Source organism: Geospiza fortis, unplaced genomic scaffold (assembly GCF_000277835.1).
Source record: "Geospiza fortis unplaced genomic scaffold, GeoFor_1.0 scaffold157, whole genome shotgun sequence".
NCBI lineage: Eukaryota > Metazoa > Chordata > Aves > Passeriformes > Thraupidae > Geospiza > Geospiza fortis.
In genome coordinates, this window is record NW_005054314.1 from 1,992,354 (window position 1) to 2,019,868 (window position 27,515).

Consider the following 27,515-nt stretch of genomic DNA (forward strand, 5'->3'; position numbering starts at 1 on the left):
GAACCTCAGCTCCTACCCTGCCTGGGTAACCTGTTTTGTGCCAAATTTCATACTGTAGGCTGATTTGTTTTTATTCCCCATTCAGAAGATTTTGGATGAGACATATTTTGTCCGGGAGGTGGATACCCTGCCCAAGCCTCTTCAGCTGTAAAATAGAGGGAAGCAGAGAAATCAGTAGTTATTCTGTAAATTGCCATCTGTTTGTTCACCTGCCCTGTAGTTCTGTAACCACTGAGCATGTGGATCTATATCCCCCTTGCACAACAAAACTGTATCCAATTCAATCATCTACTGGCCTCTCAGGCATACAGATAGCAACACTTATATCATGCAAAATTCATAAGCTCCCCACACTTCTTGTCCCTTGATGCTAAAATATTCTATATTTCTTCACAGATAGATATAAAATTTTGTTCTCATAAACAGAAGAACATTTTCTTCTGAGAGCTAACAGTAAGCCTTAGCCTGTTCAACCATGTATTTAGAGACATGGTTTTGAGTAAAGAAATACGTTTTTCTTATTCCCAGGATAATAAACTGTATTTCAGACCAGAGTGGCTTTATGTCCACTTAGAAAAAAATCTCCTGAGGGCAAACGAGGAGGAAGAAACTCCATTCAGAATCAAAATGGTGAAACTTTACAAAAGACCTGTTTATTCCAGAGACTGCATGCTTTTATCAAAAGGATGCTATCTCCAAACTTAGTCATGAAGGTTAGGCTCCAAGGCAGTGTCTGTATTAAGTGAAGGCATCTCACAAAGCAAAAGCAATATTACAGTAGAGAATGCAGTCCCCAAAGTTTTACAATGACAGCCAGACTGTCAAAGACAACTTAAAGTGAAGCCTCTCTGGGATTAAGAAAGGTAATCTGATTGACTGAACTCTGTCCTGTGCTCGCACTATGGCGACCTTCGAGTCTGAAATTCTGAGATTAGGGATGGAGGTGTGCAGGTTTTCAGTACAGCCCCAGCTGCATCTCCCTGCAGAGCTGCTCAGATCTCAGTGAGCTCACTGCACAGCAGCTCTCACATTTGGGTGTCATAAGAATAAACACAGAACTGCAGTATTGGGTTGATAAACAGTCATTAAAAATAACAATAGTGAAAACTGTTAATGAAAAAATTCAAGACCACTGTCATGTAAACTTCCTGCTTTATGTGTTCCATTATAAACAGATGGTCTGGGGCGGGTTTGCCTGTGTTCTCCATGGCAATTTAAAATACAGTTGCTACAAATCCAGAGGGCCACTTGAAGCAGAGCTATGAGTAGCTTCAGCTCCTGCTTTGCCTTTGAAGCCCAGCAGTGCTATGTCCTCTGAAGGCACTGCACTGCTTGGAGCAGCCCCTCCAGAGCAGTGTGCCTGTCACCTTCTCCAGGGCTCAGGGCCACAGCTGTGTCACAGGCTGATTTTATCCTCTGTCTGGAGCTGTGTGGAGCAGTGGGGTTCAGCTGAGGCTCCAAGAGAATATCTGCTTTGTAGACTGTTGTGTAACATCACGCTGAAACTGGTACAGCTCATTTTAACATTTCCAATGAACTAGAAACTTAAAATTTAGGACACTTCTTCATTAGATACCCATGAGTATTGTTGAAACCAGGATGTGAAGGAGAATGAAAGGTCACTTCTTTCCCTTCACACCCAGTGAGTTTCAGCAGCTTCCAAGTCCGTGTGGGCATTTGGGGAGGAAAGGGGAATTACTTAGGTCAGGCACCCTCAGGAGGTGGCCAGCAGAAGAGTAAGAATGGGGAGAAGTCAAAAGTGACAGCTGTATCTGCCTTAAAGGGCCTGCTCCTGTCAGCAGAAACTCATAAAGGGCAGGAGATGAATTGCTAAAGCAGAGAGTAACATCTTGGGTTAATTGCCCCACATACAGCACATTTCACACATACCTGAGGAAAGAATTTCTAGCTTGTAAAAAGGAATGTCTCTCCAAAGCCATCATCCAGATATCATAAAACAAGCCAGGTTCTAAATGACAGGAATTTATCAGAGCATTATTAGTCATCCTGCAGAATGATTGAAGTAATGGCACACAAAGCTTAAAAGTGTTCAAAAGACATTAAAGCACAGTTTTAAATGTATCTGATCAGTAGTAATAATAATTAATCCAGAAACATCTTCCTGTGAATGTGGAAGCTTCTGTATGTGGAAGATTGCTGCCAAGCAACTGTTGTTTCTTGTGCCAGTGGTGTATGAACCTGAAGTCAACATTAGTTTTTATTTTTCTGTGATTGTAGCAATTGCTCATTTTATGTTTTATGATAATTTATGGGATATTTATGCACATGCCAATGCACACACATGCATCTGCTTTTAATACTTTGCCTCTTTTTACCACAATATTTGTAGTATTCTGTTATGCTGTTACAGTCATACTTATATGGCAACCTCTGCATTGCCATTAAATGTACAGAGAACCAAAATCTTTGTTTAGTTATGCTGTTGCAAGTACAGAGTCAACCATTATCCTGAGGATGATATTTAAATTGATATCACTGTGCTCATACAGAGATTGTATTTGCTTTGAACTTCAGTTAATAGTTATTTTTAAAAGCCCAAATTGCTGCACAGCTCACCTTTCTGTGCAGCTTTTCAGTGCACAGAAATGGTGCATGTGCGTGCCCTGTGCCCTCTGAGGGTCCCACTCACTGTTGAGCCAGTGTCCACACTGTCTGAGCTGCTCAGGTTGTTACCCTTGTGGACCCTCAGAGGGCCTGAAGGCCATTGGCCCTCACCTTTCCCAGCTGTTGCATTTGGTGAGCTTTGGGAGCAGATGGACTCATGGATGATTCTTGTGCCGTACCTGGACTGGAGGAGGGGATTTGGTCTTTAATTAGCTCTACAGATATTTTTCAAAAACAACATTCACAGGACATGTTTTCGAGACACAGAGTATTTGAGGGAAAGGGAGAGCTGGCTATAATTTGTTCAACATGTGACTCCCTGAGTTTTTGTCTTTCTCTATTTGTCCATCTCTCCATCTCTAATAGCTTTGGGAATCTTTGTCACCTCTTCTCAGCTCCTGACTGATTTTCAAACCACTCACTCAGTCATCTCCTCCAGGCTTTAAAAATCAGTTTGTATAGAAGTTGCTTTGTTTCAGTCCTGGCATTTAAATGAGGTTCTTTCTCCTTATACATAAAGGATAAGCCCTTTCATCTTAGCAGACATTACCTTAATTTCTGCATCTGTCTCTCAAATAGTTTAATGCTTGAAACTCTGCTTCTAACCAAAGCCTTTCCTTAATTAGTTTCCAAGGCAACCAACCATCTTGGCGACAATTCAGATGAACCAACTGCAGGGAGAGGAAGGAAACACACTATCAAAATGAATAGTAATAGCACAGTACCACTGTGCAAACAGGCCTTGTACATCACCAGAGACAGCACGATAGTTCTGGTGTCTCATCAGTTCATTTACAAGGAAAGAAGTAAAAGAAAAGCTGCACAAGAGTGTGTGTCTTTTGTTCACAGCTCACTAAGCTGGGATTAATGGCTTCAGTGTGATAGGGATCACGTATCTGGGGGAGGAGGAGAGCCACTGGGGCTTTCCAGGGCCCCTCGTGGACCAAGGTGTTCCCAAGTGCATCTCATGGAGCACAGTTACAGTGCAGTTCAGAGAGCAAGATTTTCAGACTGGGGATAACCCCCCTGGGCTTTTTGAGCCCAGGTGCTGGTGGTGCAGGCTGGAACACCCTGGGAGTTCATAGCTACAGACTTGTGGGGAGACATCCCCAGAGGTGAGCTCCAGAGCCGTGATCCAGAGCTCAGGTGTGTTTGCTGCAGGCTCCAGCCGGGTTTGGATCAGGCATTCCAGAGTACATCCCAGTCCAGTCTCTCACTGCTGGAATTGCACATTCATATGGGATTCCTGTCTCCTATCCCCTCTTAGCTGTGCAATTCCACCTGCCTCTGGGGAGCAGATTTAAGACATCAGGGGGAGCTTGGACTATTTTTATAGAGAATCAGGCCCTATCAATCAACTCAACTCAAATACAAACTTACCCCACAGAATCCAACCAGTGAGCTGGAAAGCAGTGTAATAATTTTAGAGAAAACTAATGTTCCATGGCTTAAAAAAAGCCCATGTTACTAAATTAAATTTGTTCGTGTCACACCATAGGCATGCACTTGGAGGTATAATGGTGTATATATTATTGGAAGCTCAGTCTTCCAAAATGTGTAATAAATAAAATTATCAACAATATACATAGACACTTAAAAAATACCTTAAGTATCTTCTATCCTGGGAAAATGCATGTAAAGAATCAGAAAAGAAAATTATTGCTGTATCTCTGTTACCTCATGAGTAAAACAGGCAGCCCTGCTGCATAAAAATCTAGTAAAAGTAAATTAACCCTTCATAATCTTTTTCAGTTCATGGTTTATGCACGAAGTTATATGGGAATACTGCAGAGTGCTGCTCATAGTGAAGCAGAATAAACCTTTTAGACTCTTTGAAAGCACTGAAAAAAAGCAAACTGAGTGCAATTCCAGTCACAGTAAAATGCTATTTATAATTAAAAATAAGAAAAAGTAACCTTGTCTTTCCTAGAGGAGATTGCACTATTTTTTCTAAATTTTGTAGGGCATTTGAAAAGGAAAGGAAATGCTTAAAAAGGGGAAAAAAAAAAAGAATGGCTACTATTCAGTATTTTTGGTCTGCTTGAAAGCAGTGCTCTGCAGTACAGAACCCCTTCCAAAAAATTCTCATGTGAGCACTGGGACTGAATTACTGCGACACTTCTGGGTTATATCCAAATAATAGTTTGAAGTGATCCTGACATGCAGTAATAGTTTATATAAGCAGACTTCTTTTTCCAAGGACTCTTGTCCAATTCCAGGGAATAACACTGGGATTTTACTCTGACATGCTGATGGGAGGTACTCCATGGGAAATTTTAGGTGAAATTTAAATTTCAGAAGAACTTAGGATTTTACAGAGGCTTGAAAAAGTGCTGGAACTTCCTTGAATGTTAAATCATCTTTCATGATCATTTCTCAAAGGAGGATATTTCTCAAAAAAATATACTAGAAAAGCATAGACAATTTAAATATTATCTCCTTAAAATTACCTGTGTGTGAAAACCACTGCTGCAGAGTAACATATGTAATAATTTATTTGCTTCCCATAAATACAGCTACCAAAACTCCTCCAGAACACAACTGGATTTTTAGTTCATCACCCTTACTTAAGAATCTAAAGAATTCACTATTTAAAAATTTCTATGACACATCCCTTCTAGGAAGCTGTCTGGGAGCAAGTATCTTTTAGTGAAGGTATCTTGGCAAAATAAGGGGGAAAGGTCTCAGCAATTTTGAGTATCCTTCTCATATGGCACAAAGAATTTTTGTTTTGGTTGTAACAGCCCCTTGTATCTGATCATGTTTTTAGTTAAGTAGCTTCAAGTGATGCAAGGTAGTTTAAGTTTTGATTATTTTTGACGTGAAGGTCTTTGTATTGAAGGATGTGAATTGTGACGAGAGATACAGGCCTGAGAGATATAACACTGGTTTTGTCTGTCTGAACAAAGAAGAAATTTTGATAGAAAGTTTATTTCATGAATTTTATTCTGTTTAAAGAGTAAATAATTGTGATTATGAATGGCAGTTACCAGAGATCATAGAACTCTTAATCTCTGTGTGCTCTGATCCGTTTTGCAGTTGAGTATGTCCTTTAACAATAATTGTGCCAACAGATTAATTAATCTGACAATATTGCTAAGTCATATCAAGGAAAATGAGTTTAAGAAAATTTTTTCAGGGCACAGAAGATTTTGTCAGCACAATGAAAGAAATTAGGGGAAAGTATCATGCCCTCAGAACCAATGTTGCAGTTTGTACTTTTTTTCTGAAATAATTTCTAATGTAACCTTTTATGCACAAATTAAATGTGTATTCCACTACACAGTCTTCAATCAGCAAATGTCAGATTAGTTATGGGAAAAGAAGTTGTAGCCATATGGAGGGAGAATGAACCACAACACAGCTTTCAGATGTTGCATTTCATTACCCTCCAAGGATTAACATGTACAACCACCATCTCTCTGGAGATGGCCTAAAAGCAGAATTTCACTCTTGATGTGACTATCTTGAAGGAGAGAGGCAAGGCAAAGAAGGACACAAGAAGGGGACCAGAGGGGGAAAACCTAATGAAGTGCTTCGGAGGCATCAATTCCCTGCTTCCTCCAAGCACATTTTTGTCCTCTCCTTCCAGGAGATTCCGGTTCTCTAGGAGAGAATCTCCCGTGAGAGATTCGCTGCGGAACAGCCAAAAGCTGTTTGAAGAATGTTTTATATGCCCAAACAAATGATCTTGATATTGTGCTGTAGAGAAAAGTGAGGATTCGGTTATAAAATGTAGTCACAAATGTGTAAGGTGGCAGTAGCATGGAAGTGAAATTCTTAGGTCCATGTACTGCACAAAAATACAAAATACATCAATTGAGACTGTGTGGATTTGTGACATTCTCTAAAGGGCAGGAAGGCTCTGAAATGGTGGATGAATTAATCTCAAATATATATTCAGTTATTTTTTATCTGCAACAAATACTATGTGTGTGGAATCTTCATCTTAATATTTAACACATTCTTCATTTAATATTTAACTCAAATTTAATATAGTACTCATTCTTCATATAAATGAAATCATTGTTTACTGCATATTTTACAGCATCACAATCCCTGGTGGCCCAATTCCTGTCCCATTAATACCAAGTGAAGAGATAAATTGCCTTCCCTGGGTTTGCACTACAGTTACAGTCACAAGGTTTTGACCCTTTGTGTGAGGGAAGCAGCTCCTGCAGAATGTGGAAATGGTTTTGTCTCTGCAGATTTAAAGGCAGGACAGGCATCACTTGTTTGGCAGTGACAGACCACCAGTAGCTGGGATGTATCTTTTGTCCCCATGAGATTGTGGTTCCTGTGGAACCTCATATACTGGCACTGGTGGTGTTGATGTGATAGAGTCAAAATCATGACTCAAAAAAGCTCTTTTTTATAAATATACTGAGAGAAGATTGAACCTTGTCTAGTGTTTATGATCCTCAAAGGGAATATGGTCTTTCTTCAGAGGCTTGTGTGTAAATTGGAAAACAGGTGAGTGGGCTCTGCCAGCTTACTGTAAAATTGAGCTACTGGGGTTACAAGGGATCTTATTTTTACTGTGATATCTGGTTAGATGAGGAAACTCCTGTTCCCACAAGAGAAGTTTTGTTTCCTGTTTTCCTCCTGTTTTTCCTAGTTCTGTCTGGAAAGTTTACGTGACAAGGGGTGACCTGTGCAGAGCAAACACAGTGAGGAATGATGATGTACTACTGTCCATTGCTCACATGGTCACTGACACTCTAGAGGTGACTCCTGCTTTGCTCTTTGTAGTGCAGTGAGGCAGAGAACTGCAGTGCCATGGCTGCAGACCTCATAGGCAGCTCCCCCAGTGCAGGAAGGGTCTGCAGGAGTGGGCAGGAGGCCACGAGAGGACTCTGCAGTGCTGCAGAAGTTCCTCCTTCTGCTGAGGGGTAGGAACAGAGCTGAGATGCAGAACTTGCAGATGGCACTCAAGAGAGGTAAAACATCTTGCTAACATACTGACAACTTTTTGGGCCTTGCCTTCAGTTTCTATTAAACTAATTGGATGGTCACCCTGATAGTCTCTTCCTCTCCTTTCTTCATTTTGTCCTGAAGACAAATGAGCTGGTTCAGTAGGGTGCTGCATCACCAGGCACAGCTTTTCAGTCATTCAGTCCAATGTAGGTAGGAGCTGCTCAGATCTGAGATAAGTTTCAGGTAACTCCATCTTCAGAACAGAAATGCTTTCAATAGGGCTAGGAGCTTGAAAACACCTGACCTGCTAGCCAGGTGAGAAGACAGTGTGCTCCACAACAATTTGGGCTTGCCAGACAGTTGTTGCTATGCTTGATATCCCTCTGTTCCCATGAAGTGCAATCAACACTGAGAGCTCATCCTGATGACGCTGTTAAAATTTTTTTATCCCTGAGTCCATTTATCAGTTTTACTTGTTTGCTGTGGGAAAGAAAGAGTTGTGTGATCACTTCTGACATTTGCTCACTGCTTTGAAGGCAAAGGTGTCATAATTATATTTCTATAGTGAGGTGTAAAGCCATGTTACTGTCTAACTTGGGGTAGCTAAGTCCTCCTGTCCTCAGAAATGTGCATGTACACTTGAAAAACAGTAGATTCTTTTTTAAGTGTAGGCTTTTTGTAACAATGGAACCCAAATTAACGTATAAATAGCCTCAACAAAAACACTTTTTAACTCTGATCTTATGGGAGATTTAATTTTGCTTACTACTGTCTTTCTGAAACATAGGAAAGAAGAGCGCTAGAGTTAACACTGCCCCATTGTTCCCAGATATGGTGAAAATGGAAAGACACATTACAGCAGGTCAGATCTCTGCCTGTCATTCCATTAAAGTGGCACATTTCTGCCACTTGTCAGGTATGAAAAGCAGAGTAAAAATTTTCAGACCCTCTTTGTGGCAATATTGCCTGTCAGCATCAGTGTTTTATGTTATGGAAAGATCTAATAGACTCGTAAAATACTGTGGGTTTGAGCTGTAGATGACGTAATCTGTGCTTTTGTGATCTAGTTTTTTTATTTCTTTTCTCATTTGTAAATAAAGGATGATAAGTCCTTTGGTCTGACATCCTGGTCAGACTAAACTGACCAGATAGCAGTGGATTCAAGTGTAGGAAGGATATGCTCCTTACAGGTATTAATTGGACCTGGTAGTTTTCCTTTCAGTGCTGCCAAATTCATGATAGCTCCTTCTCTCAGTAAAAGTGCAAGCATATCCTCTTAGCTTGTATTTTTCAATGCCTTTTTGAAATTAAAGCCCACAGAGGCAGGAAGGTGGATTTAAAATGACTGAACTGCTGGGCTTAGAGGGTTGTGATCAGCAGCACAGAGGCCAGCTGGAGGTTAGTTACTATTTGGGGTACCCTGAGGGTACTGGGGCAAATCCTGTTTAACCTCTCTCTGAGGGATCTGAAGGTTGTGGGATGGAGTGCAGTCTCAGCAAGTTTGCAGATGGTACCAAATTAAGAGGAGTGATACACCAAGTAGTTGTGCAGGTACAACAAGTAGTTTTGCTACAATACTTTGATAGGCTGGTGAAGTGGGCAGAGTGGAACCTCATGAAGTTCAGCAAAGGGAGGTGCAAAACCCTGCACCTGAAAAAGAGCAACCCCATGCACAGTACAGACTGGGCAGAGGCTTCCTGGCTGGAAAGCAGCTCTGCAGAGAAGGATCCTGGGGTCCTGGCAGTCGAGCTGACCACAAGCCAGCCCTGTACTGTCACAGCAAAGAAAGCCAACAGCATCCTGGGCTGCACTGGATTAGCATGGTCAGCAGGTCACTAGAGATGACCCTTCCTTTTTACTCTGCAGTGGTGAGGCTGCATCTGAAGAGCTGTGTACAATTCTGAGCTCACCAGTGCAGGAAAGTCATGGGTGTCCTCATGAGAGAATTGTCATTATTGCTCTAGAAATACCACAGTGGTTCATACCAACTTAGTATTAGCCGATTAATAGCTTTAGTGCTGTCTTCCAGAACTTTAGGAAAAATCGGAAAAGGCAAAAAATTTGTAGTCGCCTACTTGTTATAATGATGACTGATGCAGTGGAAACAAAATTGTCTTTATGCTTGCATTCAAAAAATAACTCCCCTAGGCAGAAGGAAAAGTAAAATTGCCAATGGTGATTTAATTTGTCAATCAAGCATATAGGTCTGTACTTCAAGTAAGCCTGCTGCTGACCAGCAGATTTTACTTTTATTTTGAAAGCCGATACATTTTAGTTATGTTCCCTCTAGATGTTCTCTTAATTAATTGGGAATATATAAAGAGTTAATTAAAAATACAAACTTTATTTGATTCTATATCAAACCTGACATTATGATCTTTTTATCTACAAAGCAAGAATTATGTGGGATCAGAAATCTGAATTATTCATTATGGTTTCCAGCTATTTTTTTCTCTTCTCCTTTGTTCAGTGTAAAATCTTATAAGCTTTTCTTTCAGTCAAGGTGAAAGCAATATTAAGTCTTGGAAGTCAAACTTATGAAAGACATGTAGCTCTATGAAATCCTTGCCCTGTAATCCTGGCTTTCTATTCACCACCACTATTCAATATCCCACTTTCTGTATAAGCTTCACAATATATCAGCAGTTGATGAGATTTATTTGTTATACTCCTGTTATGCTGTTATACTTCTGTTTTCCTTCTTCATAAAAAAGCTTTATCCGTCACTTGGCTCCCCTGGGAGTAACACATGTCTGTGATTGTTTCTGCTGGGCTTGCTAATCCAACAGCTCCCTTCAACATGCTGGACAGTTGGTGCAGGGTGGAAAGTGAGGGAGGAGGAGAATTGTACTTGTTAAGATTTAGGACAGCTGTGTAGTGTGTTGTGAATTTTAAACACATTGTTAAGATCCAGTTCAATAGTTATGAGCCAATGTGGCTGATTGTATGAATAGAAATGCTGTCAGGTCACTTCTGAAAGATGCTTTATGAATTACAACTTGACTGTAGTATGTTGGACCTCTCAAAGGTTTAATAAACAAAGTCATTTTGAAGACATGACAACAGATGAGATGAAAGTTGAGTCTGATCTATGCTAATGAGTCCTACATTTCCTATTTGCAGTGTTGCTCCTGAGGCCTGTAGCAGTTCCATGTATGTTTTTCTTACAGCCTCTGACTTCATCTGTGGTGATATTTTTCTCTTAAATAAACACATTTCTGCATAGAAACGCAAAATCTTTCTTATTTGTTGTTAAGGTTAAAACCACAATTGTTGTTCTTAAATAAGTTTTTTGTCTCTAACCTGCCTTTAAGGTGAAATTAAAATGTACAGAGAATTCAGTATGCAAATAGCATGCACACCAGATGATCTGAAGGAAGCCTGCACATTTCCACAGAAAACAAATGTGAGTGTAGGAAAGCAGATGCTTTCTACCAACAGAGTGTACGTACAGTTCTCAAGAGGACCTGAACAACAGTTTATTTTCAGGCTGCTGGAAGTATGCAAATTCCTACAGAATTAAATGTGGATTTAAAGGAAATGGCATCTATTAAGGACAATACTACCCAAAGAGGCAATTGGCAGCTTAATAATTTAATCAAGAACTTGAGCAGGCTCAGCAGTATATCTAAAGTCAGTGACTCAAATGTCATCTGTTTTTAGCAAAGACGTTAAATGGTTATGTTTTCTTTTAAAGTGTGGTGTTTGGAGTGTGTTTGTCTGATCATGAAGTAACTTTGTATGGTTATGTATAGATTTTCAGATGGTTCATCAAAAAGCATCATCTGTTTGCTTGAGCTGCTTGTAGGACATATATTGCAATTGTAATTGTTTATTACAATTGGTTTTAACCCAGCAGTCCCGGGTAGAATGGATTATGTCCTGACATGCATGTGATCAGCACAATTATAAATTAAATTCTTACTGGTGGATGTTGTTCCATTTGATGGCTGTGGGACTGGATGGTTGTTTCTGAGGTTATAATCTGAAGGCAAGGGCCCAGTTTTGCACAAGTGGCATTGCTGGTGAGCCAGCTGCCCGCTGTGTAGACATGGGAAGTGTTTGTTTTCCTTCCTTCTGCAAAAGCACAGGATTACTGGAGTGGAGGAGCACACAGGATGGCAGAGTTCAGGCTTGCCGGACAGTGCTGCCTCCACTGTTCCCCATTACCCTCAGAGAATCCAGCTGCTGAGTTCATCCTGCTGCCCTCCTGTCCCTTAGCAATTCCATTTAATGACTGTTTGTACGGGGAGATGCCCAAGTGAGGTCAGCCAGGGCAGGAGATGTTGCTTAGTGGAACGTGCAACATAACATTTAGTGGCAATTTTGACAAAACAGTGTAAGGTCAGATGTATCCATTTAGATGCACCAGAAATGACAGGTTTTCAGGCCTTTTGGAACCTGTCAAAAGGCAATGAAGGTCACTGCTTATAACTTTGGGAATCTAACTTTAGACATTCATACATGAAAAGGCTTGGCTGGGGTTCTTGTAGGGAACTCCCTGTTCAACTTGGAGCCTGCCCAGCCCTGCTGTGCTGGTACAGGTTAATAAACACAGTGAGAGGCTGGGCTGTGTCCTGCACCTCTCCTACACTCCACAAACAAGGAACAAAGTAAACAGGAGTTTACTTTTGGCAGATACAGTGTTACTTCGTTTCAGAGCAGAAATACTTGAACTGATTACTAAAATTAACCTGGTCAGCAGGGAGGACACTGACCACAAGAGTGAATTTGCCAGGTAAGGTCATTTCTGCAAGCAGAGTCTTCCCAGCCTTGTGAATTACTCTTTGTTGTACTCTGCCTGTGTGTTTGAAAAACACAAAGGACTACATCTTGTCTGTAATGCCACGGATCTGCAATACTTGTGCTGCCCGTGGATTGAACATGGAAGATTATCAAAATATTCATTCTCTGTCTTTTTTGCTCTCATTAAGAGTCATCTTCTTACAACTGAATAATCTGTAATGTTTTTCTCCACACAGGTTGTAATCCTCGGCAAACATTCTAGAGGCTATCACTACATGTTAGCTAACCTGGTAAGAACTTTTCTTCATGGAAAGTATAGCTGCATTTTAGAGGGTAAAATATTCTGTTCAGGTTGTGGAAACTTTAATCAGGAAGTGGAAATGCATGGATGAGTACTTGGATTTTGAGAAATTGCTTCAGTAAATACTATAACTGGTATGTCATCTCTACTCAGTTTCTTTTGTCAGAAAATGCCATGTCCTCTACTAATTTTAAAGTAATAATTTAACTATATATTTTCCAGTAATTTCTATCCTCATAAATTAGATATTTCTATCCTCATAAATTGTGACTGTAATTTTCTATAAACATATTTTGAATTTAAGCACTCTAGGAAAAATAGTTGTAGCATGTTTCTGTATAAGTGGTAAAAAGCTGAAAATTAGAACAATTCTATCAAGTAAACCGCCAAGGCTGTTTAGCCTTTCTTTTGTATTTCAGAGTGTAGGGTTGTGCCTGTGTATGTGCTGACCTACCAGGAAGAGGCCGTACATTTCTATCTGTATCAGAGCTTCTTCTGGAGAGTAGGATTGACTTTCAGGGGTGTTTGTGATGCTTTTGAAACACCATCTACTTAAATTCCTTACAAAAAGTCTTGTATTGTAATTCATCCTGCAGGAAGACTCATTTTTAGGTTCTGTGACAACTGCAAGTAGAAGAATGTGAGTTTTTCCAAAACTCTCACTTTCTAGTTGGCAATCCTAATTACTCAAAGATTCTCTGTATCCATGTTTTGATGTGATTAAAGCAGAAAAGACAAATTTTTAAATATCCTTATTTAGTATAAGTACTGTATGACTTTAAGATGCATCATTTTGCATTATAAGAAGCAGACATGATCTCACTGATTAGCTCGTGCATAGAAATACAGAGGTTCTTATTCTGGGTTGCCTTTTAGTATGTGTAACCATTGACATTCAAATAAACATGACTGCAATCAAGTCATACTAATCAAAAAGACTCCAATTTACTGCCTCAGGTATAAATAACAACAGAGTGGGAGAGAATCATCCCATTCTGCTTGCACGTGACATGCTGAGTGATGCTGTGATGGAGAACTGCCTGGCAAGAGCTGGAGTGGTTTTCTTTCCCAGCCCTGAACCTTTGTGTTCACTTTGCTGTACAAATGGGATTTGAGGTCCTTGACCAGTTTTCACCATGATCAGGACAAAAGAGGAAATGGTACTTCAAGTTCCCCTTCTGTTTTCTTTCTGACTAGCAAATATTACCTACCACATTGCCACAACCCAAAAGGGAAGTTTTCTATTGCAACAAACAAGAAGATGTTTTAAATTCTACTCTATGCCACTTTCAAAATACTAATTGTGGTAGTAGTTGTCTCCTTGGTAGAATATTTTCAGCTAACAAGAGGGACATTAGGCAGTGTTCCTTGTGCTGAACTTGTAGCAGGTAAAACTGAACCAGAGGAAAGTGGCTTTGGATGACAATGATTCCTTTTTTTCTACATGTGTCCTCCCAGGGTTTCACAGACATTGTTCTGGAGAGAGTAATGCATGGAGGTGCCAATATTACTGGATTCCAGATTGTTAATAATGAAAATCCAATGGTTCAACAGTTTCTACAGCGCTGGATGAGGCTTGATGAAAGGGAATTCCCTGAAGCCAAAAACTCACCATTAAAGGTATTTATTGTAACCTATCAGTGATGGACATGATATGCTTTTAACAAGTCTTTGGGAGTTTGTAACCTCAGATATATGCATGAGTATGATACAGATCCCTGATGAGAATATGTCGCAACATTCACTGCCCTTCCAGAAGAAAGAGGCAGAAGCTGTTACACCAAGTGCCCACCATGGTGGGAGCTCCTCAGAAGCAAATCTTGTCACTATGCAACGGATATAAAAACTTCTAATGTGAACCTCTTGAGTTAGTCTTGGGTTGGATATGGGGGCTCGTTAGGTTAGGTTTCAGATGCAAAATGTGGATTACTAGTCCATTTTAATGGTAATAGAGAATTTCACATGCGAAGTGAAGTAGTTCTGGATTCACTAAGGAGCCACTGCTGCCTCCTAGTTACTGCTGGCAGTTATCCTCATAATCTAAGCCTCTGTTTTGCACCACTGTCCTTTACTTAAACAGTCTGGCTATTAAAACTAGAACCAATAAAATTTTTCAAAAATTTTTTGGATTAAACTCCCAGGTTCACCAAAACTGTCACAGACTAGATGAATTAAATACACCCTGTTATTAGGAAACCTGCAACCTGATACTATCTCACCCAGATTTTTTTCTGCCTCAGCATCTCTTTCATAGAGGGGGATGCTATTCACTGTCCTGTGAAGGAGTGCATCAGGGAAACTCTGTCTAGGCACAGAAGTCATAAAATCTTCTAGGAGCACTGCATATTAGTAATGTTCCTTCTTTCTCGTCTTCTTTTGGTGGGATCTGTTCTTTTTCACTGCTGTCCATAAGTGAATAAAACCTGGGTATGGTAGTGTACAGACTGATTTCTCAGGGCAGCCAAGCCTGAAATCCACTGCCCTGACAAGACAGTTCATGTCTTTGGTGTTTGATTTGGCAAGGACACATGCAAATTGATGGAACAGATTTGGAATTCAAAATTACTTTGATAAACTGGAGTAATATCTCAGTATGAGATATTATACTCAGCCAGATTACCTTCTGCACAGCCAAATTTTATATCCTTAACTCTAGTTATGGCATGGGATCCTTCCTCACTTGTGTCTCTAATATTGTTCATTTTTTATCTCTTTTTAGTCTGCTAAGACTAAGTTCAGTAAAGTATTAAAATGCTAGATAGGAAGGAAAAATCCACTCCAGTTCCATGCGTGGGGGGCAGCAGGGTAGGCAGTAGCCCTGGGTTGGGCTACAGACAGAAAAGGAGCCACTTACAGAGTCTGCTCCTTCTGGCAGTGCCATTCATTAATGACTGGTGCCATTTGGAGATAGTTCCATCCCTGGCATCATGACATTTCTGTGAGGGAGGAAAATTTTCTTAATCCCACGCCTTTCTGGCATTTCAGAGGAAGCAGAGAAAGGCAAACAGAGGCCCACAAAAACCGGATTTCTGTATTGTTGCCTGTGAATTAGGACTTAGTCCTGCTTTCTAAAGCTTTCTAGCAGTGATGCAGAAGTGAAGATAAGTATCATTCTAATCTTAACAGCTCTGAAATATACAAAGTTAACCTGAGATGATTTTATTCCACTTGAAAGCAATTTACCTTGAGGAAAAAATTATTCTCCCTCCTTAAAAAAGAATCTTAAGTATATGGTAGAAACACAAAGATTACATTACCTTTCCACAAATGTACAGCTCATTATAGAAATGTGCACAGTATTTGTCAATCAGACAAAAAGCATACTTAAGAATTGATGTACAATATTTTTGATTAGGAAATAAAATTGCCTAGAGATTAAAGTCCTGATGTTTAATTTATTCTGCATTTTATCAGCCTTTCCCTTCTTTCTTTCTTTTTTCTCTTTGCATGCTCATGCATTTATAAGTAGAATTCAAATAAAGTAGAAAATTAGATAGCTCTCTTGGCATGACTTGGAAGGGACTGCATTAAGGTTACTGACAATTGACGCAGTCTGCTGAAAAAATTATCAATGTGTAAGTTTTATGTAGTGCTAGATTGGACAGCTAATACAAGACATTTTTTTAATACAGGAACAAATACGTTAAAATTACTGTCCAGTTCTGTATTATTGTGTGGATTGTGATGTATATAACCTTTGTTAACTTTCTAAAAGAGGAGAGAGTGATTATTGCAAAGCATCACAGGGAGAGATAAAGGTGGGCAGGATCAGAAGAGTGCCTGTGCTGTACAGTCAGAGCAGGAACCACCACCCACTCCCAGTGAGTTTAAGCTGCTGTCATTTAAAGCTCAGTGAAATGTCTGCTCTATCACCTTCTTCACAGCCCTACCTTTGCACTCTTTTTTATGACAATTCTCTTGATCTGCACATGCAGACACTCCTTGTTCTGTGCAGAGTTCCTGTGGCTTGGTATCAAACTGAAGATCTTGCAGTAAGATAATACTGAGTTTTAAGAAATGCAGAACCTCCAATTCTGCTATTCTGCCCTACAGGATATAATTAATTTCTGAATATAATAAATCTTGTCCACAAAGAGAGTAGCTGAACAAGCAGCTGAAACTTGGATTTCTGCCTTTCTAACTCACACATGGGCAGCAAGTCTTATGGCCTGCACTCCAGCACAAGGTTTCTTAGGAGGCAGAATCTCTATGGGACCACAGACAGCCAAAAGAAAGGCAGGTGCAGCTTCCATTCTCCATTTCTTCCTTTGTTCTTTTACAAATGACGTGGAGGTGTTGAGGTTCACTTACAAGGGACTTGAAATCTGCTCTTACAGACTGAGCACGTTCAATTGCTCCCAGCAGGTCCATGCTGAAAGGGTCTCCTCTACACAGACCCTGGAATTACAGGTGTGCTGTAATGCCAGTGGAACCCAGGGATGTCAAATACCAAAAGAACTCCCTCTTTGATGACATTTTCTAGGTGATACTAAATTTATAGCATTGTGGGGTGTTACCAGATAAAATGCAATGAGCAGTGAATGAAGTTGACAGCCACAGGAATATGTAAGTTAAGTTGTCTGGGGGTTTTGCTCCAGAGCTGCTGCTCCTCAGAGCTTACCACCCTCTGCAGATTTATCATGAAGTAAGGGAAGGCAGATGGTGAATTACCAAGGTGATGTAATTCCTAAAGTGTATTTTGTGATTACTTGCTTGTATAGCTGTTTTCTAAGAAAAGTAATCTCGTCTACTCCTTGCCACAGATGCTACCTAATCAGGACTGTGATCCAAACAGAAATGATTTATGTTAACTTCAAGTCAAAGCTCTCTTGGCAATCTTGTTAAAAACAAAAAACATACCTAATGCAAAAACTCAAATATGAGCTTTCTTTTGATATCAGTATGGTCCAGCATGGAATTGCAGACATTTGTAGTAAGCTCATCTAGATGAGCAAGTTTCCAATTAAACTGAAATTTTATGCAACTGTGAACTGGTATTGTTATTTTGCTGCTATATGCTATACAGAATGAAAATATTTTTAATTTGTTTATTGAAATTGTGGAATTGTTACAAAGCACCAGCTGAAGGAGGAAGCCAAGGGTCCAGAGTTGATAAGACCTCTTGGGGTCAAATTTGGTTTTCAAAGTGCAATTCATCTCTCTGGCTTTCTGGAGACAGGAATACCTCCAATTTTTTCCAGCCCCTGTAATGATATAAACTATTTTAAAGAAGGTTCAAATCCACTTACTGATAAAAAGAAACCCCCTATATGGCAGTGTGAATTTGGCTCACTGGATAATTTTGTGTCCATGGAATTTTTGTTTTATGTAGCCTTGCGCCTCATCTCTGAACAGTGACAGCAGATCAGTCACCGGCCCTGAACAGCAAGCATGATTCTTCTGTTCTAACAAAGAGGAGGACTTGATGTGATACCTGGGGCAATTCTAAAATTGCAGTTTGTTGCTGTATTTTCTTTGTGTCAATTGCAGTACACATCTGCACTGACCCACGATGCAGTCCTGGTGATAGCAGAGGCTTTCCGGTACCTCCGAAGGCAGCGTGTGGATGTCTCCAGGAGAGGCAGTGCTGGAGACTGCCTGGCTAACCCTGCAGTGCCATGGAGCCAAGGAATTGATATAGAGAGAGCACTGAAAATGGTAAGGGCAAAGATAACAGCTAAAGAGCAACAGCAGCAATTCTGTAGTGCTTGTGTCCTGCTCCATGAGCACAGAGCTTCTGTGCTGGCACAAACAGCTACAGCTCCTCAGGGGGAGCAAAGTAAAAACAAAGTTAATGATGAACTTCAAAGGATGGATAAAATATATTCAATAGAGGGCAAGGTGTAGCATACTAGCTCTCAAAACTTTGGCAAAAATCCCTGTGGTACTGATGCAGCAGCTGCCTGATTGTCCCCGCCAGAGCACCTACAATCCTCCAGCTCCCCTGTAACACCCCAGCTTCCCAGGAGAGTAAGCATGAGCCATTTTGCAATCAAACACACATTGGGGGTTTCTGAAGTGAGGAAATCTGCAAATCTGACAAACTAGACTGGGTCTTTGGTACATGTGTTGTAATTCTTGCAGGGATAGTTGTGTTTATGAACTTAAATGCATGTGTGCAGTTTTGATAATTTGCCAGTAAAAATTCAACTCAGATTGGTTTAAAACAGTGGAGAAATTGTTGTTGGTCATATTAGTACTGGTAGATCTCAGCACCATCCTGAACCTAGGAACAGTTTTCCCTCCAACCAGTTCTGATTCCTGGCATAACTTTGCACTCAGCCAGATTACCTTCTGCATGGCCAAATTTTATATCCTTAACTCTAGTTATGGCATGGGATCCTACCTCACTTGTGTCTCTAATACTGTTGATTTTTTATCTCTTTTTAGTCTGCTATTTGTGTTAAAGCAAGTGACTACAGGAAAAACTGGATAATGTTTTTGTAGATACAAAAGACAAGATTGCTGCTTTTAATCTGGCTCAAGTAACTCTCAAACAAACCTGTTAGCATTGATTATACTAGACAGACAGATCTGGACACTTATAAATAGTCACTTTGCAATTGCCTCCACACACTGCCACCAAAAGTGTTTAAGTCCTGGCAAGCCTTCCTGCCTCAGTGCAGCCAGGTTTTGCAAAGTGCAGAGTTTTCCCACCAAAGGGAAACAAATTAAATTTGAAGCTAAGAGGTGTCCAGTGCAGGAAGCTCATGTCTCAGTGGGCATCAGGATGGAGCCAGTGGAACCAGCTCTGTGAGACACCCAGTCACTGCTGTGCTAAGGTAGCCAGACAGCTTCCAGTAAATGCCAGAGGCAGGCACAGCGACTCACATCTGGATGCAACTTACATGTCAACTACCCTACAAATACATTTGCTCAGTCCACAGTTGATAAGACCTCTTGGGGTCAAATTTGGTTTTCAAAGTGCAATTTATCTCTCTAGCTTTCTGGAGACTGGAATACCTCTGATTTTTCCAGCCCCTGTAGTGATATAAACTATTTTAAAGAAGGTTCAAATCCACTTACTGATAAAAAAAAACTCCCTATATGGCAGTGTGAATTTGGCTCACTGGATAATTTTGTGTCCATGGAATTTTTGCTTTATGTAGCCTCACACCTCATCTCTGAACAGTGACCAGCAGATCAGTCCCCAGCCCTGAACAGTTTGCCTTTGACTGGTCTAGCACATCTTCCTGTAACTTCTACAGTTTTTGCTAAATAATTTTCCCCTACTGAAGTTTGAGACTGTTACCTTTTCTGCCTGAGATGACAGCTTGTCAGTGTTGATAAGTGATAAAGGAAAATGCCTCATCCTTTCATACAGGGAAATAAGAAAGGGTTTTTTTTGAGACAAAGTACTTTATACTTCCCCTTCAGATGATTCATGTGAGTAGGTAATGATAATGACTTACCGTCTGTACACCCATCCATCCTGCCTGAGACCAAAACCCCATAAGCAGTAGAGACAATTGTCTGTGCTCATTCAGAGAAGACATTCATTCCTTTCTCCTACACTGGGACTGATCTTAAAATAAAGCACTTCCCAGAATGAACAATGAGATGACATTCTGGTCTGTACTGCAGATCACTCTGTGCCATATTGTGAGGGCTTTAACTGCACTAATTGTTGCTTGTGCTTCGCTGATGCTCCTTTCTGTACCAGTGAGCCCAGCGCGACCAAGCATGGCAGGATCAGTCTTTCTTACATTTAACATACCTGCAGGGCTAATTTCATTTAAATGCAGCTCACTCTGGCTCACTCTGAGTCACCAGCTGAGTGCTAACAAATATTTACAGCTAGAACTTAGAGAATGGGGACTGGGGTTGTTTTGAACAGTACAATTGGCTGTGTCAGAAGCAGTACAAGTCTCTTACATAGATAAAAAAGAAAGTGAATCTTTTATTAAATACTTTTCTGTTTATTCCCTCTAGGTGCAAGTTCAAGGAATGACAGGGAACATTCAGTTTGACACCTATGGGCGGAGAACAAATTACACAATTGATGTGTATGAAATGAAAGCTGCTGGGTCACGGAAGGTGAGTTTCAAGACATGGATCCAGATCTCACACCATCTCAGATATTTATTCCAACAAACCAATGAAATTCAAAAATACTAGAGATGCAGTGTAATAACAGGGTCCTGAGGAGTACCCCCTTCATGCTGTCTTCCCTATCCCAGGAACCTTGTTGCATTCAGTTCCTGGAGTAAACCACTCACCCTTCTTAATATCTTCACTGGTTTCCATGTCATCTTCAAACACAACTTTTTCCCCTAAAACCCTTCTGGAGCTTTTTCTCTGCCAAGCATAATACCTGCTGTCATGGTCCTGTGCTTAGTCCTATCTACTAAATTCCTCTCCATCTTTCCCTCCCTCTCCATATTGGGCTTTAGAGCCACAGTGAAGCTGGAATCAGTGAAACCTTCTGAAATGAACAGAAATTAAGTTTGGTTTTATTTAGTATTTCATAATAATTCTCTTGTCCCTAAATAAAGGATAGATCCTAAGTGGGATAGTTGCCTAGATTGGTGTTACAAAAGAAGTGTAAGGCAGATGTTCAAAACCATTAGGTAGACAGGGTCACAAAAGTAGTGAGAGAATAATGTATCTAGGAGTCTCTTAAATCCCCTGATTTTACCTGGACATTGGTTCTTCACCTGCTTGATCACGACTGAGACTCCTTAAACAATTCTGCACATTTGATAACCAAGTCCCTCTAAACATGGCCCAGGCACTCAGGGGGTGCAGAGAACAGTGTTACTCCTGTGTTGTGCAGAAATACAAAAGCCTTTGTGATAGCCCAGTGATGCAGCCAAAGGTCAGCACCAGGCAGCCGATAAAGCCACCTCGTGCTCACAGAGGGTTGTGTGTCCCACTCTGGAGATAATGCAGCTGTGCCTGCACTGCCAATGATGTCTGTGCATCTAAAGCCAGCTCAGATCTGCAGGGGCTGTCTTGGACAAAAAAATCACAAATTCGGAGAATTTTACTCAGAATGCTGTGTAGTTTCTTTTCTTGTCTGAAGTATGATCTTGTACTGTGGATATATGGGAATTTATTCCACAGTATTATTATTCACTGATGTGAATTGAGATAGGGAGAATTTAATATGTATTTTCACTTAGATTTGGCTTGTGCTGAGTTGCTCTTCGGCTTGAGAACATTGTTTCTTTAAGGAAATGGAAGTAAAGCTAATACAGTCCCTTAATGACAAAAACAGTGAATGAGAAATATTACAAAGCCTTAGGTTTTGACAATTGCTCTTACAAATTCAGGTACCAGAGTCCTTGTAAAGGTATGTAATGAGGTAACAATCTCCATTTTTATAGGCTGGTTATTGGAATGAGTATGAAAGATATGTGCCAGCATTAGATCAGCTGCCCTCTAATGACACTTCATCTGTGGAGAACAGAACTATAGTAGTCACTACCATCTTGGTAAGTTTTATGTTTGTAGTGTGTTTGTGTTTAGGAAACAAAGCATGTGACTCCTGAGGTGTGTTAGACACCTTGGCAGGAGGCAGATGTTAAATTCTGTGTGAATTCAAGTGACTGGAAAGTTCAGTATCTTCCAGAGATGTTCTGAGGGCTTGACCCTGCTAACTTATGTATGTATCAGTCAGTCTGCTCACAGGAGGAGCTCACTGAGCTCACCATTGAGCTTTGCTGCTTCCCAGACACTTGAACTCAATTAAGTGCCTCATGTATGAAGTTATTGTGCATGCCTGTAAATGAGCACAGAGCTTGATTGGCCTTTGTGCTGTAGAGTCAAATCTTGCACCCCTCACTCAGGTACAGCTCCTGTAAACTCAACCCCTGTGGACTGAGTAAGGGTGGCACAATGAAGCCTGTAGAGAACTGGAACTGCTCTAGCACTGGGTGAAAAGCAGCCTTTTCCTGTGCAATCCCAAAGGAGCAAAGCTCTTCATGTGTGTCACGAGCAGCAGCACCTGTGTCAGTCCCAACACCCCTACAGATCTGCTCTGTACAGCTTCATTGGGACTTTTGTGCTTTTTACAGTTCTACTAAGCATGAGTTAGTTTTATGCTGTTTCCTGAAGCATTGTATTTTATACTCCTATGGATTTAGTGAGATTTAATCAGCATTTCAACTAGAATTTTCCAAGAAGGCTAAGGGAATTCAGTGACAAAAAAATGCTGCTGAGGATTTCAACCTAGCTTCCCTTAGGCTTCTTTGAAAATATCTCCATCAGAGCCCCATTTTTGGCCACTGGGGCCTTTGGGAAATTGTGGTGATGGTACAGGTGTTGGATATGTCAGTCTTTAAACACTAAAATCTGAATTATTGCTGCAATTATGCTACTTGACTGTCTAATCAGGCCTAATTCTGCAAACAGATGTGTAACTGTGTTAAAAAGTCCTGTGTTCAATGGCTCCTTACTAGGAATACAGTCAATAGTATGTGTGGCTGTAGGATCAACCAAGGAGTTTTATGCAGAAGTCTGTCTAATTTCTGTACCAAAGCAGGAAATATTGTAAATATTTGCCAGTAATATAAAGGATAATAACAGCTCTCATTTTGTGTGGTTTACAGCTGTATTTTACATTCATAGACTTTTGATCTTTACTTTTGTTTCAAAGGAATCACCATATGTAATGTATAAGAAAAACCATGAACAACTAGAAGGGAATGAGAGATATGAAGGATATTGTGTAGACTTAGCTTCTGAAATAGCAAAACATGTTGGAATAAAATACAAACTGTCAATTGTTGGAGATGGGAAATATGGAGCTAGGGACCCTGAAACTAAGATATGGAATGGCATGGTGGGTGAACTGGTCTATGGGGTAAGTTTCTCTTAACCTTCATTTTAATGTTCTTTATAAAAAAATATGCTCAAAGTTAATAAACTGCAAAATAAAGATCATCTGTTTGAATACTACCTTTAAAATTCTAGATATTTCTTTGTATTGCTATTTTTATAGCCTACTTTTCTAATTGTTTCATTGCAGGAAAGTGTCACTTTTTTACTGCTGTTCTCCAAATCAGAGTCCACAAAATGTTGATAAGTAGCATTGGGCAAACTTCAAATTCTTGCTTATAGCAGAATTTCCAGTTTGCTCTTTATATGCTTCTTCTTCATTTGCCAGATCTCGTTTTTCTGTATCAGTCTCTTAAGTGGTGGGAGGGTGTCCCTCTCATTAAAGGTCTGATCTGGGATACTGAACCTTGCTGGGGTCTTGGTTTGTGTTTGACCCATTTAACTCCATGGTTACTTTTCAGGGTAAGAGGCAATGCAGGTGTGAAATCACCCACATGTTTTTTCTCTTTAAACCCTGGGTTTGGTTTCAAAAATCGACTGTCAGACAAAATAAAAAAAAGGCTAATTCACTGCATTCTTCTTTATATTTCTATATTGGGTGTACATCACTTTGTTTAGTAAGAACAAAAACAGTCCGGAACTGCCATTTTAGAACCTTCTTTGAAAATGAGAATTTTGGAACCAGATGGAAGGGGGAGAAAATTGGCTTTGCAGAAAAGACTTCTCAAGCTGATATTTCATATTTTTTTTCCTCAAATGCTAATGAGATGATTTGTGATTCCGCCCAAATCTTTTTTGCAGTTTATTTTTAACAAGCTTCCCTTTATTAAAAATATCTGAGCAGAAGTGCATATTTCAATTGCATCCTTTTGTTCTGTGGCTGAGTGTAATTTCTAAAAGTCACCTCAAAATTTCTTTGGGATAATGCATCATCATTCTTGCAAAATGTTTGGTGAGGTGATTCTTTTCCAATGAATCAGTCTTTTTTAAGTAATTGGTAGATTTTCACAAGTTTTCTTACTCTGGAGCAGTCAGTCCTGATGCCTTATTATGTAATTGGTAGCCTGTTCAACCTGAAAATGTTTTATAGAAATAACAATGGTTTTGTTGTATTGTGCTGTGGCAGGGAGGGAAACCAACTGATTACAGGAAGTAAACAGGGTTCTGGACCCTTGGATTACTTCTTTGCTTCCCTGTTGCTTTGAGGTCTGCCATTATGCAAATCTTCTGAACTCTGCATGCCTCAGTTGTGCAATTTGGGAAACTGAAGTTCTCTCTCTTAGAGAGCACAAGTCCACTGAGAACCTCTGAAGCAAAGGTTTAGTTTAGTTCCAAGCAAATTACACTGCACTGGAAACCTATACCCTCAGTTGCTCTGTGTGTGGTTCAAGAAATATCAAGAGTATCAGCTGTAATTGGGTCCTTTTGATGTACTTGCAAGTGACAAGCAATGAAACTTGTTCATTCACTTACAAAATAACCATACCACATGGAAAAAGCATGGCAAAAGAGAAGCTGAAATTGCTGCTAACAGTCAGAGCACAGGGGCTGTGTACACAGGGGAGAAAGGTGTGATGTGGGCTACAGCTTTTGTGTCTTGAGCCCTGTAAGATTAGTCTGTGCAGCTGCCATACAAGATCAACTTGCATAAAGGGCCTCAAAGATGCTCTGAGGGCTGGAACACCTGTCCTGTGAGGAAGGGCTGAGAGAGTTGAGACTCTTCAGCCTGATGAAGGCTCCAAAGAGACCTTAGAGCACCTTCCAATACCTGAAGGGGCTGTAAGATAAATGGAGAGGGATGTTGTAGAAGGTCATGTAGTGATAAGACAAGGAGGAATGGCTTCAAACTGAAAGACGGCAGATTCAGATTAGTTATTAGAAAGAAATTCCTCATTGTGAGGGTGCTGAGGACCTGGCCCAGGTTGCCCACAGAGGCAGTGGATGCCCCATCCCTGGAAACATTGAAGGTTGGGCTGGACAGGGCTCTAAACACCCTGATCTAGTGGAATATGTCCCTGCTTACTGCAGGGAGGTTGAACTAGATGATCTTTAAATGTCCTTTCCAACCCAAACCAGTGTGTGATAAGCAGGTTGGCTGCAGCTGCCTTTTCTACGGCCTCTTGGGACCAGCCTAGCTCAAGAGAGCGCTGCCTCCTTAGCATCAAACTTACCCCAGTCATACTTGCGACCTTTCCACACCAGCAAAACCAGCCCTGCAGGCACCACAGACCATTCCTTAACCCCCAAACCACTCACCATTCTCCTTTTCCCCTGCAGAAAGGTCAGTTCCTTTGTATTCTGAGCACAGTTTTCATCTGTGTTTTCTCGTTAATGAAATATTGAGGAATGTTTCCCTCCCTGACCCCCAACAGTTCCTGCACTCATGCTGTGAGCTCTGTTACTGAAGCCTCTCCACTGCAATGCTCAATTATTCAAAGGTCAGATGTGTCCCGTGAGGTTTGAGTGCAGACCCAAGTTAATGCTTCCAGCCCCGTGCTGCTGAGCCAGCTCCCCAAACTGCCCAGCTGAACTGAGCTTGCAGGCTGCATGGAAACCCACCTGGCTTTCTGGAAGCAGGGAAAACAGCCCCTGAACTCCAAGTACAAACCTCACCAGCCCTCCAGACCTTTTCCCAGCTCTATTTGCAAACATTGTGAAGTACCCTTGGCCTCTTTCTCCATCCCTTGAGAGGGGACTGTGTACCACACTCACAAGGATGTGCACTAAGCCCTTTGAAGATGAGAAGTACTCCAGAAGTGCTAATTATTTGGAGCAAGCGCCTCATTTACGTGCTAACTTTCCTTTATCTCTCACGGGCTTAAAACTCTATTAGGGAACTAAAACTATGTTAACGTAATGCCCTTGTGAATCTCGTCAGCAAAATTACTCAGATTTGGCTCCTCTGGATTCCATTTTGGGAAGACAAGAGGCAGATTAGATTTTAAGTACCTTTGTTAGCATCTGTGGAAGATAGACTTGGTAGGATGAAAGGAGCCTGATTGGTTTTGGTACCAGTTATCCAGCAGCTCAGCTGAGCTGTGGCAGAAACACAATCCTTTAGATTGCATTTGTCTCAAGTGATAAGCAGTGACTAGTCATTTGTCAAATACTGCATATTCCTGACCCAGCAGCCTCCTTGCCACCACCTGGCACTGCTGGGGTATCTCAGCCAGTTTTTTGAATACTGAACCTTTTTTTGCATAGCCTCATGCATGCAAGTCTTTTCTAAAATTGCTCTTGGCACAATCATAGGAAATTAATGGCTTGTCATTTTAATGTTAAAACCCTAATTAACTGTATTTAATGTTTGGGTTGGGCCAGTTCATTGTCACTATTGCTCTCCATTCCTGTGGAATGCAGCACAGTCAGGGGAGAAAGGGCAGCCTCCAGACACTGCACTGGAGGGGAGGGCCCCACTCTGCACTGAGCTGATCCCAAAGCACCAGGGGGGCTGTGTCACCCTGTGTGACCCTGCTGCAGCTCTGGAGGGTGGCGCAGCCCTGACTCCAGTGGAGTCAGTGAAGGACTCACTGGAGGTCAGCATCAGCTGGGCTGACTGGAGCAGTCCCTAGAGTTACACATTGACATTTACACACTAAAATGCTTCCCATTAGAAATTCTCCCTCCCCTGTCTCGTATCACATCAGGTCTGGTTGGAGGGCATAAAAGTCTGCTGTACTGTAAGGTCTCTGAAGTCAAGGACAATCTCAGCTGTGCCCCTTGGGCCTTTCCTTGTGGTTTTGCAAGGGGCTATGCCCGTGCACTTGGTTACAGAAGGATTGCAGCCCTGGAGGCAGGGAATTCTGCCTGAGCAGATATTCCCAAACTCCTTTGCTTCAGGCAGGAGAACCAAGCAGGCTTGTTGGAGAGGGAATAAAAGAGCTTTGTGGTTTGTTAGCAATTTTTAAATGTTAGTGATCGTAGTAGTAATGATAATTTTAATACTAATTAATAATAATAATGAAATGTGGTATAAAAGGAAATGTATTTGATTTTTCATAAATCAAAAAGTGTCAGTTCAGGCTGAAAAAAAACCCTTAATTTTGCTCTTTCACTCTGATGTGTCAAAATAAAACTCTTCATCCTACCAGATACCCATTCAAGAACTGTTATTTTTTTAAACTAAGAGAAATTTCCAAAGAAT

At 40.7% G+C, this 27,515-nt stretch overlaps 1 protein-coding gene across 3 annotated transcripts in view; it reads left to right on the forward strand.

Annotated features, from left to right (window-relative positions):
- GRIA3 (glutamate ionotropic receptor AMPA type subunit 3) overlaps positions 1–27,515 on the forward strand; it is a 348,477-nt gene that overhangs the window by 272,499 nt on the left and 48,463 nt on the right. For all 3 annotated transcript variants that reach the window (XR_004081630.1, XM_031056066.1, XM_031056067.1), the window contains 6 exons: positions 12,525–12,578; positions 14,048–14,209; positions 18,080–18,247; positions 20,522–20,626; positions 21,919–22,026; positions 23,190–23,396. Coding sequence is in view for 2 of the 3 variants with exons in the window: in XM_031056066.1 (XP_030911926.1) it covers positions 12,525–12,578; positions 14,048–14,209; positions 18,080–18,247; positions 20,522–20,626; positions 21,919–22,026; positions 23,190–23,396 (804 nt within the window). In the remaining variant the exon portion in view is untranslated. The remainder of the gene's footprint in view (positions 1–12,524; positions 12,579–14,047; positions 14,210–18,079; positions 18,248–20,521; positions 20,627–21,918; positions 22,027–23,189; positions 23,397–27,515) is intronic.